The 16,292-nt window shown below is 51.3% G+C and overlaps 1 protein-coding gene across 1 annotated transcript in view; it reads left to right on the top strand.

Moving 5' to 3' along the window:
* UBASH3A (ubiquitin associated and SH3 domain containing A) overlaps positions 1-13,220 on the top strand; it is a 40,311-nt gene extending 27,091 nt beyond the window's left edge. The window contains exons 9-14 of the mRNA XM_060009771.1: positions 1,085-1,207; positions 2,509-2,601; positions 6,665-6,809; positions 7,465-7,571; positions 10,788-10,897; positions 12,687-13,220. Coding sequence (XP_059865754.1) covers positions 1,085-1,207; positions 2,509-2,601; positions 6,665-6,809; positions 7,465-7,571; positions 10,788-10,897; positions 12,687-12,824 — 716 coding nt within the window. The 3' untranslated portion in view covers positions 12,825-13,220. The remainder of the gene's footprint in view (positions 1-1,084; positions 1,208-2,508; positions 2,602-6,664; positions 6,810-7,464; positions 7,572-10,787; positions 10,898-12,686) is intronic.
* The last annotated feature ends 3,072 nt before the right edge of the window (positions 13,221-16,292 follow it).

Here is a 16,292-nt window from a genome sequence, read left to right as displayed (position 1 = left end):
AGCTTACGGTTCAAACAAAGTCTCTGCCAGTGGAAATTCCAGGGAGGCAGCTTCCAGAAAAATCTTGCATGGAACCTAAAAACACAAGGCATGCAGATAGCCTCCGCCTGCCTCCCCTCGGTGAACTGCTGGGAGGCTGGGGTGGCGTGTTCAGGAGCAAGTGACAGGCCAGCCGTATGACGTATGGCAGGTCTCAGGAGAGGCAGGTTGGCTGCTAGAATCTGTTGTAGCCAGGAGGTTTGGGGGCCGCTTGGGAGGATGAGAGGGCTTGGTGTGGTGTGGCGTGATTATCCATTTATCCGCAGGGATAATTGGATAATCTGAGGATGAGATCAGACCTGACCCTATTGGCCACTACCTCTGAGCCAGGCTCCGGGCTCCAAGCATTATCTTGCTGATTCGTTCAGACAACTCTGTTGTTTTCCGATTTTTATTGATAAGGGAGATCAGTCAGTTGCCTCTACACACACACAGCTAGTAACTGGTGGTGCCAGGATTTGCACCAGATCGTCCAATCTTCGAGCCCAAGGTCAAACTCAAAGTGAACCAAGGTGCTCTGAGCCTCTGAATGGGTGGTGGTGGAGGGGAGTCCCAGTGGAGCCCCCTGATGTCCAGTCCTACCTCAAGCAGCTGACTAATAATACACAATGCAGGACCCTCTCCCGCCATCTGTATTCTGTCCCGTAGGCAATGGGACATCTTCAAGCTATGGGGATGGGTTGAGTTTCATCTAATTAATTAATACCAATTTGAGATTCTTATCGAGTTAAGCTAAATCAGTCTCGGCTCTTAATCAGGAAAATTGTATGAATGACTCTTCGGGGGGGGGGGGGTTGAGAGGACAAAGAAGGTCTCATGGTTCCTATGGCTGAAACAGACGTTTTCTGTGTTTGAGGGAACGGGTGGTGGGAGTAGGACTTCCTCCTGGAATCCACATCACAGAGCATGCTCAAGAAGAAACCCAGTCGACCACAATGTAAATAATTACTGTGTTTCAAATGTGGGTCTTGATCTTAAGAGTTTAGTGGGACAAATGTGCACTAACTCAGTGGAACTGAGCATCTGGTACGTATTTATGCTTTAGGGAAATACTACCGGCCAGACCTGAACTTCCCTCGCAGTCTGCCCAGACGGAGCCGAGGTATCAAAGACTTTGAAAACGATCCACCTTTATCGTCCTGTGGAATTTTCCAGTCCAGAATGGCAGGTATGTTTGAGGATCATTCTAGTAGGAATAGTAACAATAGTGGTAGCAGTGATTATCACTCACGTGTATTGAGTCCTTGCTACGTGCCCTTGGAGGTCAGATCTCCCCTTTATATGAGGGCACCAGTCCTCATAAATTGCTCGTCTTAACTTGATCACCTCTATAAAGACCCTACATTCAAAGAAGGTCACACTGTGAGGCATGGGGTTAGGATTTAGGGAACAGAAATCAGCCCATCACAACATCCACGGAAACCTCACTGGGGTTGGTACCGTGCAGATTTTGTACTGAAGAGATCTCCTTCTTTCCCAAAGACCAGGTCCTCTAAGTTTGCAAGAAGAAATGTGATTTACAGGCTTGTCCTTCCATGAGCCCCAGGGGGCTTGAGTTTCCATTACTACAGATGACCATGAACTTGAAACAGCACCCACTTGATGCTCACAGTTCTGTGGGTCAGAAACACAAACACAGCATGGCTGGGTTCTCTGTTCAGGGTCTGAACTCTGATATCAAGCTACTGGCTGGGCTGACTTCCCACCTGGAGCCTCCTGGAAGCAGTTCCACATTCGTTGGGCTGGTGGGAGAATTCAGTTCCTTGTGGTTGTAGGACTGAAGTCCTCACTTCCTTGCCTGGTGCCAGCAGAGGGCCTGCTGGATTCCTAGAGCCCACCCGCCTTCCTTGCAACATGGCCCCCTCCATCTTGGAAGCCAACAATAGAGAAGTTATTGCATGTCAAATCCCTCTACCTTTGGTTTTTAAAAAATTTTTTATTAAAGTATAGTTGATTTACAATATCATATAAGTTTCAGGTGTACAGCAAAGTGGTTCCGTTTTAGATAGATAGACAGCTAGATAGATAAATGTTCTTTATCAAATTCTTTTCCCTTTCCCTTATAGGTTATTACAAAATATTGAGTCTAGTTCCCTGTGCTATGAAGAAGGACCTTGTTGGTTTTCTGTTTTATACATAGCAGTGTGAATATGTTATCTGACTTCTTTTCCGTGACCGGCTGGAGAAATCTCTGCTTTTAATGGGCTCACCTGAATGGGTCTGGCCCACCTGTGATAATCTCCCTTCTGCCTTATAACATAACCTGGTCACAGGGGTGCTAGCTCACCGTACTCACAGCTTCCACCCACACACCAGGGGATTATACAGGGTGTGTATACGGGGTGGTGGTGGGGATTCTTGGGGCCACTTAAGACCCTGCCTGCCACGGGTAGTAAGCCACCTGTTGGAGTTGCCACCATGGGTAGCTACAGTTATGAAGAGAGCACTTCTCCACCTGCTGTCTTCCAGGGGAAGCTCTGCTGGACAGTGGCATCAGGATCACCTCCGTCTTCACCTCCCCAGCCCTCCGCTGTGTACAGACAGCCAAACACATCCTGGAAGGTCAGTGAGAACTGTAGCTAGCTTCTCATGTGGCCTTGACCTCATGACTCTTCTCCTGGGGGAGACGACAGTGAACAGAGGTGAGACTGGGGTGGGTGACCACGAATGGCCACACAAAGTCACAAGACAGCTGTGAACCAGCCCTCGAGGACTGTTAGGAGGCACTGAGCCAGTTAGCATTTCTGGGAGGTCAGGATTGTAATTCGCCTTTGGCCTGCTTCTGCCATGTGTTTTTTAAAAAGCTGGGGGCGAGGGTGTTCCCAGAGAGCTGAGAACTGCTGTGGTCCCTTCTCAAGTCCAAAATGCAAGACTCCCTGGGCAAGGGAATCGGCTTCTGGGAGCTGTTCGGCACCATCAAAAGCTGCTGTGTGATCGGAAGCCAGTGGCAGACCCTTCTGAGCTAGCGTCCACCTACAGGAGGAAGCAACTTCCTGCCAGAGATGGGCAGCCTTCCCTGGAGGTCCTGGTTCCTCCCCTCCCAGTGTGGGAAAGAGGGCACAAGACCTAGGTCGCCATGCATGCACGGCCGGTCCTCCACAGTGATGGGAATGAGGGCAGAGCATGTGGACACAGGTGTAGCAGGTGGGCACATGTGGAGGAGGTGGCTTGCCTCTGCTTTCTCAGAGACACAGGAAGTCAGGTCACCAGGTGAGCATGAGAAAGGGGAGTGCTGAACGTGTGACATGCTTATTGGGGAGGGGGACCAGGACAGGGATGGGGAAGTACAAGGTGACCATTGGGCAGCACAAAGGCCACTTGACGTCATGGGCGCAGCCTTACACGGAGACCCATCAGCTGGGCTGGGGCTGCCCCCAGGCATGGGCCAGGAGGAGCGGAAGGCCCTGGGGCTGTAACCCCGGACAGGTTTGAGAAGTGAGTACGATGAAGCAAGAAAGGGTGCGAGGTGCACAGGGAAGGGCCGTGGAGATTGAGTGGAGATTTTAAGCTGTGTAAGGTAGGGAGTTAGGGGCTGGGGGAGGCCAATGATACCAAGAAAAGAGTCAGCTCCGTGGAGTGAAATCCCGGGAGGTGGCTGGAGGGTTGGAATCCGACACGAGGGACAGGAGGTTACAGAGAAAGGAAGGCTGGCTGGAGATAGAGAAGGGGATGGCACTGAGCTTAGAGGGGGTTGCAGCTGCTGGGAATGACCTACTAGATCAAGGTCAGGGAGGAAGGACATCAGTGGAGGAAGGGGACAAAGCAGAAAGAGGCTACTGCTGGAGCGGTGTCAGAAAGAGGGCAGCAAGCGGACCTTCACGGGAGGAGCTGTTGAAACGATGGCGGGTCCGCCAGCCCGAGCCCCTCCCCGATATCTCCTCCACGTAGATCAGAGAAGCTCGGACAAAGTGCCTTCCCAATTCTGCCATGCAGCCGGGAATCCCTCCCAGGGATGGACCTGATCCTTGCACAGGACCCGTGTGGGCCCGTGGCCAATCCAGTCCTTTCCTACCTTCTCATTAACGTGCTGTTTCTTGATCCACTGGCTAAGTTGTGAGGGTAGAAACCCATTTCATCACCGTCCACTTTCCACACATTTAAAACTCGGACGTCGTCTCTGTGTATCGTCAGCCCTGCAGACGTCCTCCGTTTGTCATGTCTCATCCGAGCATGACAGGGGACCCTGCACTCCCCTGCACGGTTTCTCGGGTCCCTGAGATGGAGAAACGCCCATGGTTTCCCCCACTGTTGAGATGTGCACGTTCATTGCTTTGCTTCCCTGCAGCTCTGGGCTCTGGACCCATGGAGCCGAGGGCAGGTTTACGCACAATGTCAGCTGCTAAACAAACCCGGGAGGGGCCCAGGACCCCGCCGTGTGTGCTCTGTTTCCATTTGATAACTCTTAATAAATAGGACAGAAGAAAGCAAAATAGATATGAAGTCATTCTATCCCCGGATAGCTTAGGATCAATATATGTGTAATTAACTCAACCGCTACAGTGATCAGATGTGAAGAAAGTAAGAAACACGCACAAATACAGGATAAAAGGTGACAGGCTCGTCCCTGGTTCTCCTATGCCCCCCACCCGCCTTTAAACCTGCCATTTAATGGAACTTATCTTGTTTTAACCCATCCGAGAGGCTGATACGTTTCCACTAACCTAAAAAAACACTTGAATTTGCATCTGAGGCTGGCAGCCCACAGGTGAGCGGGGGTGACACCTGCAGATAGCCCGTGTCCAGCCAGGCCAGCACGCGCATGTCTCTGACGGTGACTACTTCCTCTGAGTCGCCAGGCCCTTTCCTGATGATGCTCTCGGGCTCCCTTTCCCCACCCAGCCTCCCAGCCATGGTCACAATGTATGAGAAAAAAGATAAAGGAATATTCTTTTGGCCTTAAACGAATATAACTGAGAGCTTCAAAAACATCTTTCATAACTTTATCCCCTTTTGGTTATCATTCATGTTTCTTCATTATGAACGTATCTGTTCCAATTTCTCTGACTTCTATTCTATTATGTGGATCTCTTGCATTTAAAATAAAAGCTCCCCAAAATGTTTTCTGACCATGATCATGTCAATGTCTTTAACATGATCTCTCATTGACTTTTACTCTATATGCAGGTGGGGAGAGGACGACAAAGTCAGTTAAAAGAGCATAAATCCATAAATCCTGTGTTAACCCAGAAAGCAGGATGCCCGGCCTTCTTCATATGTCCTCGAACATGACCATCCTTTCCCCAGAATGCTAAGCTTTATCTCACCACCATGTCAGTGAATGTGTCCAGATGGACCATTTCCCAACGTGTGACCCACAGAACAGGGAGAGGGCCCAACGCCATTTGGGACACTCTCCAGACTCCTTTTTTTTAACTTTGTAGAATATTATTTTTCTTTTTTCAATTTATTTTTTATTGAAGAATAGTTGAATTACAATGTTGTGTTAATTTCTGCTGTACAGCAAAGTGACTCAGTGATATGCATATATATTCTTTTTCGTATTCTTTTCCATCATGGTTTATCACAGGATATTGAATGTAGTTCCCTGCGCTCTACAGTAGGACCTTGTTGTTTATCCAGCCTATATATAATAGTTTGCATCTGCTAATCTCAAACTCCCAATCCATCCGTCTCCAAACTCTTTCTTCGTGTCACCTATTCCCGGTGGACACGAGCCCCTCACAGGCTGCGGGAGAGCCCAGGAGCCCCATCAACCAGGCTTAACTCTCTTTTCTAAATGTGCTTTGCAAAGGAACCCATTTCATGAGCCTGAAATACATTTTGGGAATGGGTTTTATTGCCAGCATTTCCGTTTAATGTCATTTTCTCCATTTCGAATAAAAGCATTAAGGTCTTGTTTTTCCCCCACTCGAAAAGAGGTGACTTTAGTTTACAGGTCTCTTACTGAAGGTATTAAAAAAAAATGTCAGCTTATGGAATGTGCTTTTCTGTAGCAAACATATGTACTATTTTTGGCAAAACAGATGAAGTATACTTAGATGCAAATATGATTATATGAAGTCTTGTCCAAAACAACTTCACCAGTTAGATTTTACTGAATTCATGACTTCCATTTCCAGTTTTGTTTAATTTACAATAGAAAGTGGAGGTTTTTTCTCATTAAAAAAAAAATCCTAGGGAAGGGCCAGTTGTGAGAGATAGAATGTTCCAGAAGGTGACTCCCAGCCACCCTCCGCTTCAGCTCAGTCCGGGGTAAGTGTTTACCAGGATGGCGCTTCCGTGTGACTAACAAGCTCCACGATTGCCCTCGTCTTTTCCTCAGATCATTGGACCAGCCAAGTCCTCATAGGTGCAGGTTCCTCCTTGACCCAAGGAGGCGCGCGGGTGCCGCGTGCCATGGGGCTGCATCGCGTGACCGGGATGAGCTCCAGGGAGGCTGCTGCCAGTGGCACCTCCCAGATCCCAAGAGACTCTGGCCCTTCCTGATGAACAGAGGGTCCTCACTCGTCTCATACCCTCCAACTGCCCCGTGGCTTTTGTCTGAGAAATAGTATAAAGTCAGATTTTTTTCCAAAGGTTTGATTTAGACCTAGGAAGAGACATCTTTACAGAAAGCCAGAACAGACGCCGAAGATGATAAACACTTGTATTCTGTTGAATCCAGAGCTCAAACTGGAGAAGAAAATTAAGATAAGAGTGGAGCCCGGAATCTTTGAATGGACCAAATGGGAGGCTGGCAAAACTACCCCGACCCTCATGACCCTGGAAGAGCTGAAAGGGGCGAACTTCAACGTCAGCATGGATTATAGGTGAGCCGCCTCGCGTCGTCTGCTGCTGGGGTTTTCTCGTTCTTGTTAAAGAAAAATTACTCCCGACGCTTGGTAAAGATACCAAGGAAGGCTTTATTCAAGAGGGACCGCTGCAGTGGGGGGTTGCAGAACGGGAGGAAGATCAGCTTCCCCTCCGAATACAAGGCCAAGTGGGGATTCTTCCTCCCAGGAGCAGGGTGGGGCGATGGGAGATTCTTAAGAGAACAGGGTGATTCTCGCTAAACGGAACCTAAAAGGATCCTTTCCGCAGGCAGGCCAGGGGATCGGACACCTCCTGGGGTTGGAGGGGAAGCCGAGTTTGCTCGGATATCCAGAGTGGTCAGATACGGGGGTGGGCGATTCTGGCTAAACTGAGTCCACAAGGTTGGATGTGAAGCCCACAGGTCGGGCCAGTTGAGAAGAGGGTCGGTCAGTCTGGCTAGAGTTCGTCAGCCAGAGGACCTGCATCTCCCTCTGCCCGCGGCTGGCCGCCATCACAAGCCCGTGTGGCTGGTGCGCAGTGAGAAGGCACGCTGGAGGCCCAACGCCAGCTCTTTGCTGGTTTTGAGCACAGATCTGGAGGCTTCCTGCTGACCGCGAGCCCTGGCTAGAGGCGAGCCGTCACCTTTCTTCTGTTCCCCTCCCCCTCCTCCAGGCCCGCCTTCCCCCTTCCCTCCCTCCTGCCCGCCGAGCGCTACGAGGATTACTTGCACAGGTGTGCGGTGAGCATGGAACAGATGGTCAGCATCCGCCCGCAGGATGGTACGTGCCCCCGTCGTCCTCGGGTACCAGCCGCCCTGGGGGTTGGGTTCTCACCTCCGGGATGGAAATGATGGATTTTTGAACCTAGGGATGCCCCAGCCTCCCCTGCCCCATTTCCCTGCCTCTGGAGTGCTATATCGCTACCTCTGCATAGACACGTGCCCCCCGACCCAGGCCCTGGGGCCGCTGATTTCGGAACCAACACCTGATGGGATCCAGGACAGAAGGGTCAACACAGACCACCCAAGCCCACTTCCTAGGAAACAAAAGAAACCAAGGAGCAAACAGCCAAATGTTGGGTCATGTTTAAATGACAGTTCGGACAAAGCGTCTGTTTAAGTTGATGGTTGAGACCATGAAAGAAATTTGAACATGGAATTTAAATCTGGAATCTGAATATGGAAGTATTTGAGAAATATTAATGCTAATTTTGTGAGGTGTGATAATAGCATGGTTGTCGTGTAAGAATGAAAAGTCCTCATTTGGAGATGCAAACCGAGGTATATCCTGTGAAATGACGTGATGTTTGGGATGTGCTTTAAAACACTTCACTAAGTGTCCATCAACCAATGAATGGATTAAGAAGATGTGGTGCATATACACAATGGAATATTACTCAGCCAGAAAAAAGAATGAAATTTTGACATTTGCAGCAACATGGATGGACTTGAAGGGCGTTACGCCAAGTGAAATTAGTCAGACAGAGAAAGACAAACACTTATATGTGGAATCTAAAAAATACAACAAACTAGTGAATATAACAAAAAAGAGGCAGACTCACAGGTATTGAAAACAAACGAGGAGTACCAGTGGGGAGAGGAAACGGGGAGGGGCACGATAGGGGTAGGGGATTAAGAGGTGCAAGCTATTAGGTATAAAATAAGCTGCAAGGATATATTGTACAACATAGGGAACATAGCCAATATTTTATAGCCACTAAATGGCGTATAGCCTTTAAAAATTGTGAATCAGGGGCTTCCCTGGTGGCGCAGTGGTTGAGAGTCCGCCTGCCGATGCAGGGGACACGGGTTCGTGCCCCGGTCCGGGAGGATCCCACATGCCGCGGAGCGGCTGGGCCCGTGAGCCATGGCCGCTGAGCCTGCGCGTCTGGAGCCTGTGCTCCGCAACGGGAGAGGCCACAACAGTGAGAGGCCCGCGTACCGCAAAAAAAAAAAAAAAAAAATTGTGAATCACTATATTGTGCACCTTATATAATATTGTAACTTATACAGTATAATATTGTACATAAACTATACTTCAGTAAAAATAAAATAAAAATACTTCACAGAAAAGGGCGTGGGGTAGCAGACAGATGACACAAGATGGGCAAAATGTCAACAACCGTTGGAGCTCCCTGATGGGAGCACGGGGATTCATCAGACCCGCTTTTGGGGTATATATGAAAATGTCTGTAGTAAAACTGGAAAAACGAATCCTATAAGATTTAAGTTAGCAAGTGCGTATCGAACATCAGCAATGTGTCAGGTACCAGATAAAGCATCATGGGAAAAATCTAAGCAAAGAAGACACACGTTCTGCCCTCAAAGGGTACGAATGTTGTTGGAGGAAAAGGCGCAAACGTCTGGAGTATTAGGAATATTAAATAACATGAAAAAGAGCTCAGAAGGAGTCGATAAGGGACCACCCGGCCCGCTTGCCCCACCATCGTTCTTTCCACCCCCTGTCCAAAGGAGCTCAGGGGACCAAAGACTCTGATGACCAGGACCTCGGGGACAGCTGAGCCCCTGCCCTCCCGCCAGAGTCCCCAGTGCACCGTGGGGCACAGGCTCTGAGACCTCAACCTTGCGGTGTCCAGCGCAGCACGCACACCCGGCCCCGAGACGGGTCCATGTGACCTGTTTTGACTGATGGACGCCCTGGGGAAGGTGCTTTTGGAAACCACACCTTAGTGGCCTTTGACTCATTATCAGTCTCCCGTTGCTCACAATTATCGCTCCAGGCCATCAGAGGACAGAATGAAATGAGGGCCTTTCCCGCACCCAGGCCCCGCCCTGGCCCACCTGTCTGCACCTGACCCAGGCTGAAATTCAGTGTCCACGGATGACCTTCCTTCCAAGCATCTCCCTACGGTCCTGAGGGCTTCTGGAAGAGGACGCAGAACCATTGCTTCATTACCTCTAGGGTCTACTGACCGCTGCCGGGACACAGGTGGCCGCGGCCTGCTGCAGGGATGCAGAGCCATCCACCCATGGCTGTGGCATCCAGGATGCAGCACCTGAGCAGTGGCATGAGTAGGGTTTGGAAGGCAAAGGCGGGGCCAGGAGGAGGCAGAGACGTGTGGATCCAGCGGACAGAGCAACGGAAAGTCCGGTGGGGCTGGAGGGTAAAGCCTAACACCTGCCAATCCTGTGGCACTGGTGGCCCTTCAGGCTTTACCTGTTAGGTCCTCACCCTCCCGTGCGGTCTGAGATATCACCTCCACTGACACCATGTGACTTGGAAGCTCAGAGTGTCTAGGAGGCCGCCGTGTCCAGGTGGCCCGGCTGGAGAGCACAGGCCAGGGGTCAAACCTGCATGTCCGGCAACCTCACCATGACCTCGGAGGCCGAAGAAATGAGTGTGAAATTACTCAGAAATAACACAGGAGAAGCAGGGGGGGCTTGGCTCTGGGGGTCACACTGGAGAATTTATAGCCACATTAGGGGCAAATGAATAGATCGCTCTGTGACTCTCAGCTTTCCAGGGAAGCTCGGGTTCTGATTCCGTCCTCAGGTGGCGGGCTGGGTCCGGCCTTGGGGCCCCCCTGGCTCACGCGCGGGTCTAACTCCCAGCCTTGCCCGCGCCCGTCACCTGTAGGAGACTCACTCGGCCCTGGACTCTGGAGGTCTTTCTGTAAAGAGAGAGTCATCCGTGGCCCCTTCGGCACTGAGCAGCTGATCTTTCGCAAGCTCACAGACGAGGCGTGGACGAGGCCGCTCAGCGCACGGCGCCGGCCCATCCCTGAAGCTTGCGGGCGGGTGCTGCCACCCGAGCCCCGCACAGGATGCGACGGGCTCAGAAGAACTTCTACACAAACGAGAGGCCGACTGCCAGTGTTAACGAGCTCTTACCAACCACGCCTCCCTCCTACCCGGGGTCCCTCAAGGCCTCGGGGCACCACGAGCTTGTTCCGCCCGACAACTTTGCCCCCCCCACCATCTAATAAGACGCGTTCTCTGTGCCTGCTCTGACCTCGGGGTGTCTTTCCTCCCACAGTGGGCGTCATCCTGGTCGTGGGCCATGGCTCGGCGCTGGACTCCTGCACGCGCCCACTCCTTGGGCTGCCGCCCCGGGACTGCACAGTGTTTACCCAGCTAGTGAGGAAGGTACGCGCCCCCTCGTTCGTGTTTCTGCCGCAGAAACAGGCAGCCCGACGATGCGGCATCACCACACGCCCCTCTCAGGACGAAGACAAGCGTCCTGACAACCCAGGGCAGCAGGGACCCACCTGTCACCTGAGAACGTGCCCGCCTGCTCTGACGCAAAGGGCAGCCTTGGGCAGGGAGCAGACGGGGATGTTTGTCATCTTTACCATTATGGCAACTGTGGCCATTTGCTACCCACATAATATAAAAAACAAGACAGAGAACTTTTATTATCAGGTCACATGATAATTCCTGTCACTCCAGTAGTTGAGCACTTGGTCCAGTGGGGGGTGAGACATTTGGATAAGAAGAGAAAGGGCGGTTGCTGGGCTCACTTGCTCTGGGGACTGGGGGGCTGACGGCCAGAAGGGAGCCCCTCCCTCTTGCCTTTGGAGTCATCCAGCCTCGGAACACACGAGCTGGTCAAAGCTGCTGGGGTGCCTGGTGCCGGGCCGGGGCCGTATAAACACATACTGAAAAAGCAAGCAGGTGACGGATGTGTAGAGAAGGATAACGGGTACTTTGGACCAAACTGTGGAGCATCACCCGGCAAAGCAGAGGTGGCTTTTATCCAGATGGCGAGGTGAATGGAGGCAGGAAACGCAGGACTCAGACCCCGCCCCCATCCCTGCCCCCCCCCCCCCCCCCCCCCCCCGTGTACTCCGACGTGGCCTCTCCTATTCTTGAAGCCCTTCCCACCCCGGGGCCCCCCGGGGGTCCTCGTTATCCATGCAGACAGCAGTGCTGCACACGCCAGGCGCTGACTGAGATTGCATGTCAATTGCATGTTGACACGGTTCCAAAATCCCATTAGTCTTTGTGGCCAAATTCCCACCCACTCCCCTGACCCTTGGCCTCCCCTCTCGAGATGCCAGCCTTGAACTTCCACACTCCCGCCACTTTCTTACACTGAGGATTCAGAGTCCACCCCACCCCATCCCCAAGTTAGCTGGATTTGCCAGTTAATATCAGAAATTCATCAAGGGCTTTACCAACCAACGATGGGCCTTAAAGTCAGGGGCAGCCGAAAACGGACATTCAGGAGTCCACGCCCATCACACTCATCCCCGAACCCTCCCCCCAGGCTCTACACACAGAAGGAGAGGGTGTCCCTGAGTCAACGCCAGCCCCCACTTGCATCCTGCCCCCCAGGTTGGAATTTTTGCACGTTTCTTCTAAGCAAGGAATTTCCAGACATTGAAAAGAGAGGGGGAAAAAAGGAAAGCAGAACACGTAAACAAACAAAGCCTTAAAAACAAAGATCTGCTCCAAACCATTTATTTTACGGGGAATTGAGGTCTAAAGTTTCGCTTTGTCCTTTAATCTTGGGTTTGAAAACACAATACCTGTATCCTTTTGTGAGGCTGAATTCGAGAATGGAAGCCGCTCTTGAAGCAGTAGGGTAGACAGAAGGGGTTCTCAGCCTCAACACTGTTGCCATCTGGGCGGGACGATGCTGTGCTATGGGGACTGTCCTGTGCATTGTGGGATGTTTAGAAGCATCCCTGGCCTCTACTCCTGAGATGCCGTAGCACCCCCAGCTGTGACCAAGAGTAGGGTCTGCAGACATTTCCCACTGCCCGTGGGAGGGCGGGGAGGCCCCACTGAGGGCTGCTGCGTTGGACGTTAGCGCTGCATTCAAGGCATTGTGGGGACGTCACGCCAGCCTCCAAGGCTGTTGCCTTTGGAACAAGTCTGAAATCCATGGACCTGGTATAAAATAATAATAAGTGATTTAACTCTGTTCTAGATCCCTTCTCTGGGTATGTGCTTCTTAGAAGAAAACAAAGAAGAAGGAAAATGGGAGCTGGTGAACCCTCCCGTGAAGACACTGACTCATGGCTCAAACTCAGCGTTTAACTGGAGTAACTGGATCCCGGGCAACTAAGAGCCGCCTCTATGTTTGCATAATTCACAATGATGAAGAGGGGAAACGCTTCGCAGTGGCTGTAGGATACTGTTATTTCGAAGAGGTCATAGTCTCCCCTAATGTGACTTGTAGAAGCACAAAAGGCACTTTTAGATACCAGAGTGTTTGCCCTCTGCGGACCGTCATCCTGTGAGCTTAGCTGTGGGGATGCCACCGTGTACCATGTGCATTGGCCATGTGGCTTGGAGGGGAATGAGGAACCATGACACTGACCCCACAGAAAATTCTACTTTACTTTATATGTTTTTATTCATCAAGTTCCCAATCATTTTTTTCTTTTTCTGTTTCAAACACTCTTTGGCTATGTCCACATAGGCCAAAAGAGGTGGAATATTGAATAAAATGTTGCAAGGAAACCACCTACCAGATCAAAACCGGGAAACAGGCTTGGTGACCACAGACCAGGTATTAGCTTCCTGTTGCTGCTGTAACAAGTAACTGCACAGTACTGATTAGAGTCACAACTTTTTGAACACACACGTGTTAACTCTGTTACAGTCCTGCAGGTCAGCAGTTCTGAAACAGGCCAGCGGGTTCCTTTCCTTCCACGGCCCTGGGGAGAGTCGGCTTCCCTGCTTCTCCAGGCTTTAGAGGTTCCTGCATTCCTTGGTTCACAGCACCTTCCTCTGTCTTCAAAGGCAGCAGTGGTGCCCCTTCAGATCTCCCTGTTCCTCTACTTACAGTCACATTGCCTTCTGCTTCTGACCTTCCTGTCTCCCTTTTGTAAATTCCCCTGGGATTACATTGAACCCACCCAATAATCCCAATAATCTGGGACTATCTCCCCATCTCAAGACCCATAATTTAATCCCACCTGCAAAGTCCCCTTTGCCATGTGATGGAACGTAGTCACAGGTCCAGGGGTTAGGATGTGCACAACTCTGGGGCCGCTCAGTCTTCAGCCCACCCCACCCCCAGTCCTTCCAAGCACTTCCAGCTGCTTATACAGAGGCCAGGGTGTAAGGATTTGTGATATCCGCCCTTGGTGCAGGTCTTATTCAGCTTCTCTTTTTCTCCCTTTGATCAAGTGGAGGGGGGAGGGGAGCTTTGCAGATGGAGGCAGTGGGTCCTGCCCTAACTAATAGGAAGGAAAAACCAGAGAGCCCCCAAGCCCACCAGGCACAGTGAAGTATCCAGAGATGGTGTATCCAACGGTGCTCTGACTTTGAAGAAGCTGGTCCAGGCAGTCGAGGCGGGGGGCCCTAGCGGTGTCCTCTCACCCCAACCGTGCTGAAGAAACAGAAAAAGTTCTCCAAGTGCTCAGAGGGAGGGCACAGTCGTGGTTGGATGTGCCACACCACCACCTCGCAATCCCTCTGCATTCTCTCCTGGGTATCCCAGTGCCACACAGACCTTCCTAATCACGATGATGATAAAAACTTCACAAATCAAGCAAATGGGGTTTCCATAGTGGTCACTGCTCGGGGGTGGTCCACAAGATGTCCAGGTTCACCCTCTCACGGGGGAGGCTTCCGGGTCTCACGCCCCTGGGTGATGAAGGGGGCAGACAACGACCTCGTCTTCACTGGGCTGCTGAAGGGGGTTTACACGGGACGACGAGATGGGTTTGAATCTCGGAGATTGAAGTCAAGTTTGCAAGAAACACTGTTTTCTTGATATTCTCTAATTCTTCTGACTAGCCCCCCACTTCTGCTGCAAAGATAGAAAAGCCCACTTCTGTCATTCTCGGCTTCCAGAATGACCCTCACTGTGCAGGGCGTCCTTGGGCACAGAGCTGTCCTGCGGAGGGGTAAGGATGGAGGTGCCTTTGGAAGCTTTTCATTATTTGGTGTAAGTTTTCAACTCTATGAACTAATAAGGAACCAGAAAAGAAGGAAAGAGGGCTTCCCTGGTGGCGCAGCGGTTGAGAGTCCGCCTGCCGATGCAGGGGACGCGGGTTCGTGCCCCGGTCCGGGAAGATCCCACATGCCGCGGAGCGACTGGGCCCGTGAGCCATGGCGACTGAGCCTGCGCGTCTGGAGCCTGTGCTCCGCAACGGGAGGGGCCACAGCAGTGAGAGGTCCGCGTACCGCAAAAAAAAAAAAAAAGAAGGAGGAAATAAAGATTTCTGAGCACTCTCCTCTTTCCTCTTTCCTTTGGCCCTGCTGGTCCTCAGGTGTTGACAAGCCTAGTCTGAGCCCTGCTGACGTCATCTGGAAATAGATGTCCTGTGCCCACTGGCGCCCACCTCCGATCCCGCCCACATTATCTCTTTGATTTCCTCACCTGTGAGCTCGAAAACACAAACCTGGAAAGGGGCCCTCCACCGTGTTTTACTTGCTGCCCCCCACACGGTGGAGGTTAACGTTGTTTAATAACTTTGCGGCACAGTGACTGGGGCTCCTCCTGGCCAGTACTTGGCTCCTTCGGAAGATGAGAGGAGGCTGAAAGTGGGGGGAGGAGCTGGCCTTGGGCTGGGCTGCAAAGGAATTGAGGGGCCTGAGCTCATGCCTGTGACAGAGAAGCCCTCAGCCACAGGTCTGGGGCCACCCATCCCTGCAAACGCTGCTAAGTTTCTCTGAGAAGAAAGAGCCGTCATAATTTTCCACCGAAGCAAGTCTTATTTTAGCACCAAATTTGAGATGCTTTAGGTATGAGTCATGTTGGTGAATTTTATGGGTTGAATCATGTCCCCCTAAATTTTATAAGCTGAAGTCCTAACCCACAGCACTTCAGAATGTGACTTCTATTGGAGATGGGTCTTTAAAGAGGTGATAAAACTACAATGAGGTCATTGGGGTGGGGCCCTAATCCAAGATGACTGGAGTCCTTATAAGAAGAGGAGATTAGGACACAGACATACAGAGGGACAATCATGTGAGGACACGGGGAGAAGAAGGCCATCTACATGCCCAGGAGAGAGGCCTCAGAGGGACCAGCCCTGCCCACACCTCAATCTTGAACTTCAAACCTCCAGAGTATAAGACTAAAATAAACAACTATTCTTTGAGCCGCCCAGCCTGTGGCACTTTGTCAAGGCAGCCCCAAGACTCTACTACAGAGCATAAAAAACATCTATACAAACACCAAACATGGATACTTCTGAAGGGCTGGTTACTGGCCAGGGCACGCAGCTCAGCGCAAGGCCCATAATAAATGTCACCATCAACCGAGCCTGTTTAAAGCGTCCAGATCCATACATGACCCCTCCTGACTTTTTCTGTACTTTCTGTACTTTTTTCTGTACTTTTTCTGTACTTATATTCAGTTAACATAAAAATCTAACTCCCTGTGGGCAGGTCTTGTGAGGAGTAAAGGCCAGAACCTTGGTCACCTAAAGGTCCTCCCTCCCTGGCCTTGGGGAAGAACGAGGTACAGGGACATTTGTGCTGACCCCCTCTTCCCACCCCAGTTATTTCTGGGAGTCCTCTGGGGAGCACGGGTGCTCGGGAAGGGATCTGTGGGACACTGCCCTTCTCAGCCCCC

This window comes from Delphinus delphis, chromosome 4, assembly GCF_949987515.2.
Source record: "Delphinus delphis chromosome 4, mDelDel1.2, whole genome shotgun sequence".
Lineage (NCBI taxonomy): Eukaryota > Metazoa > Chordata > Mammalia > Artiodactyla > Delphinidae > Delphinus > Delphinus delphis.
This window is presented reverse-complemented; position numbering and strand designations above follow the sequence as displayed.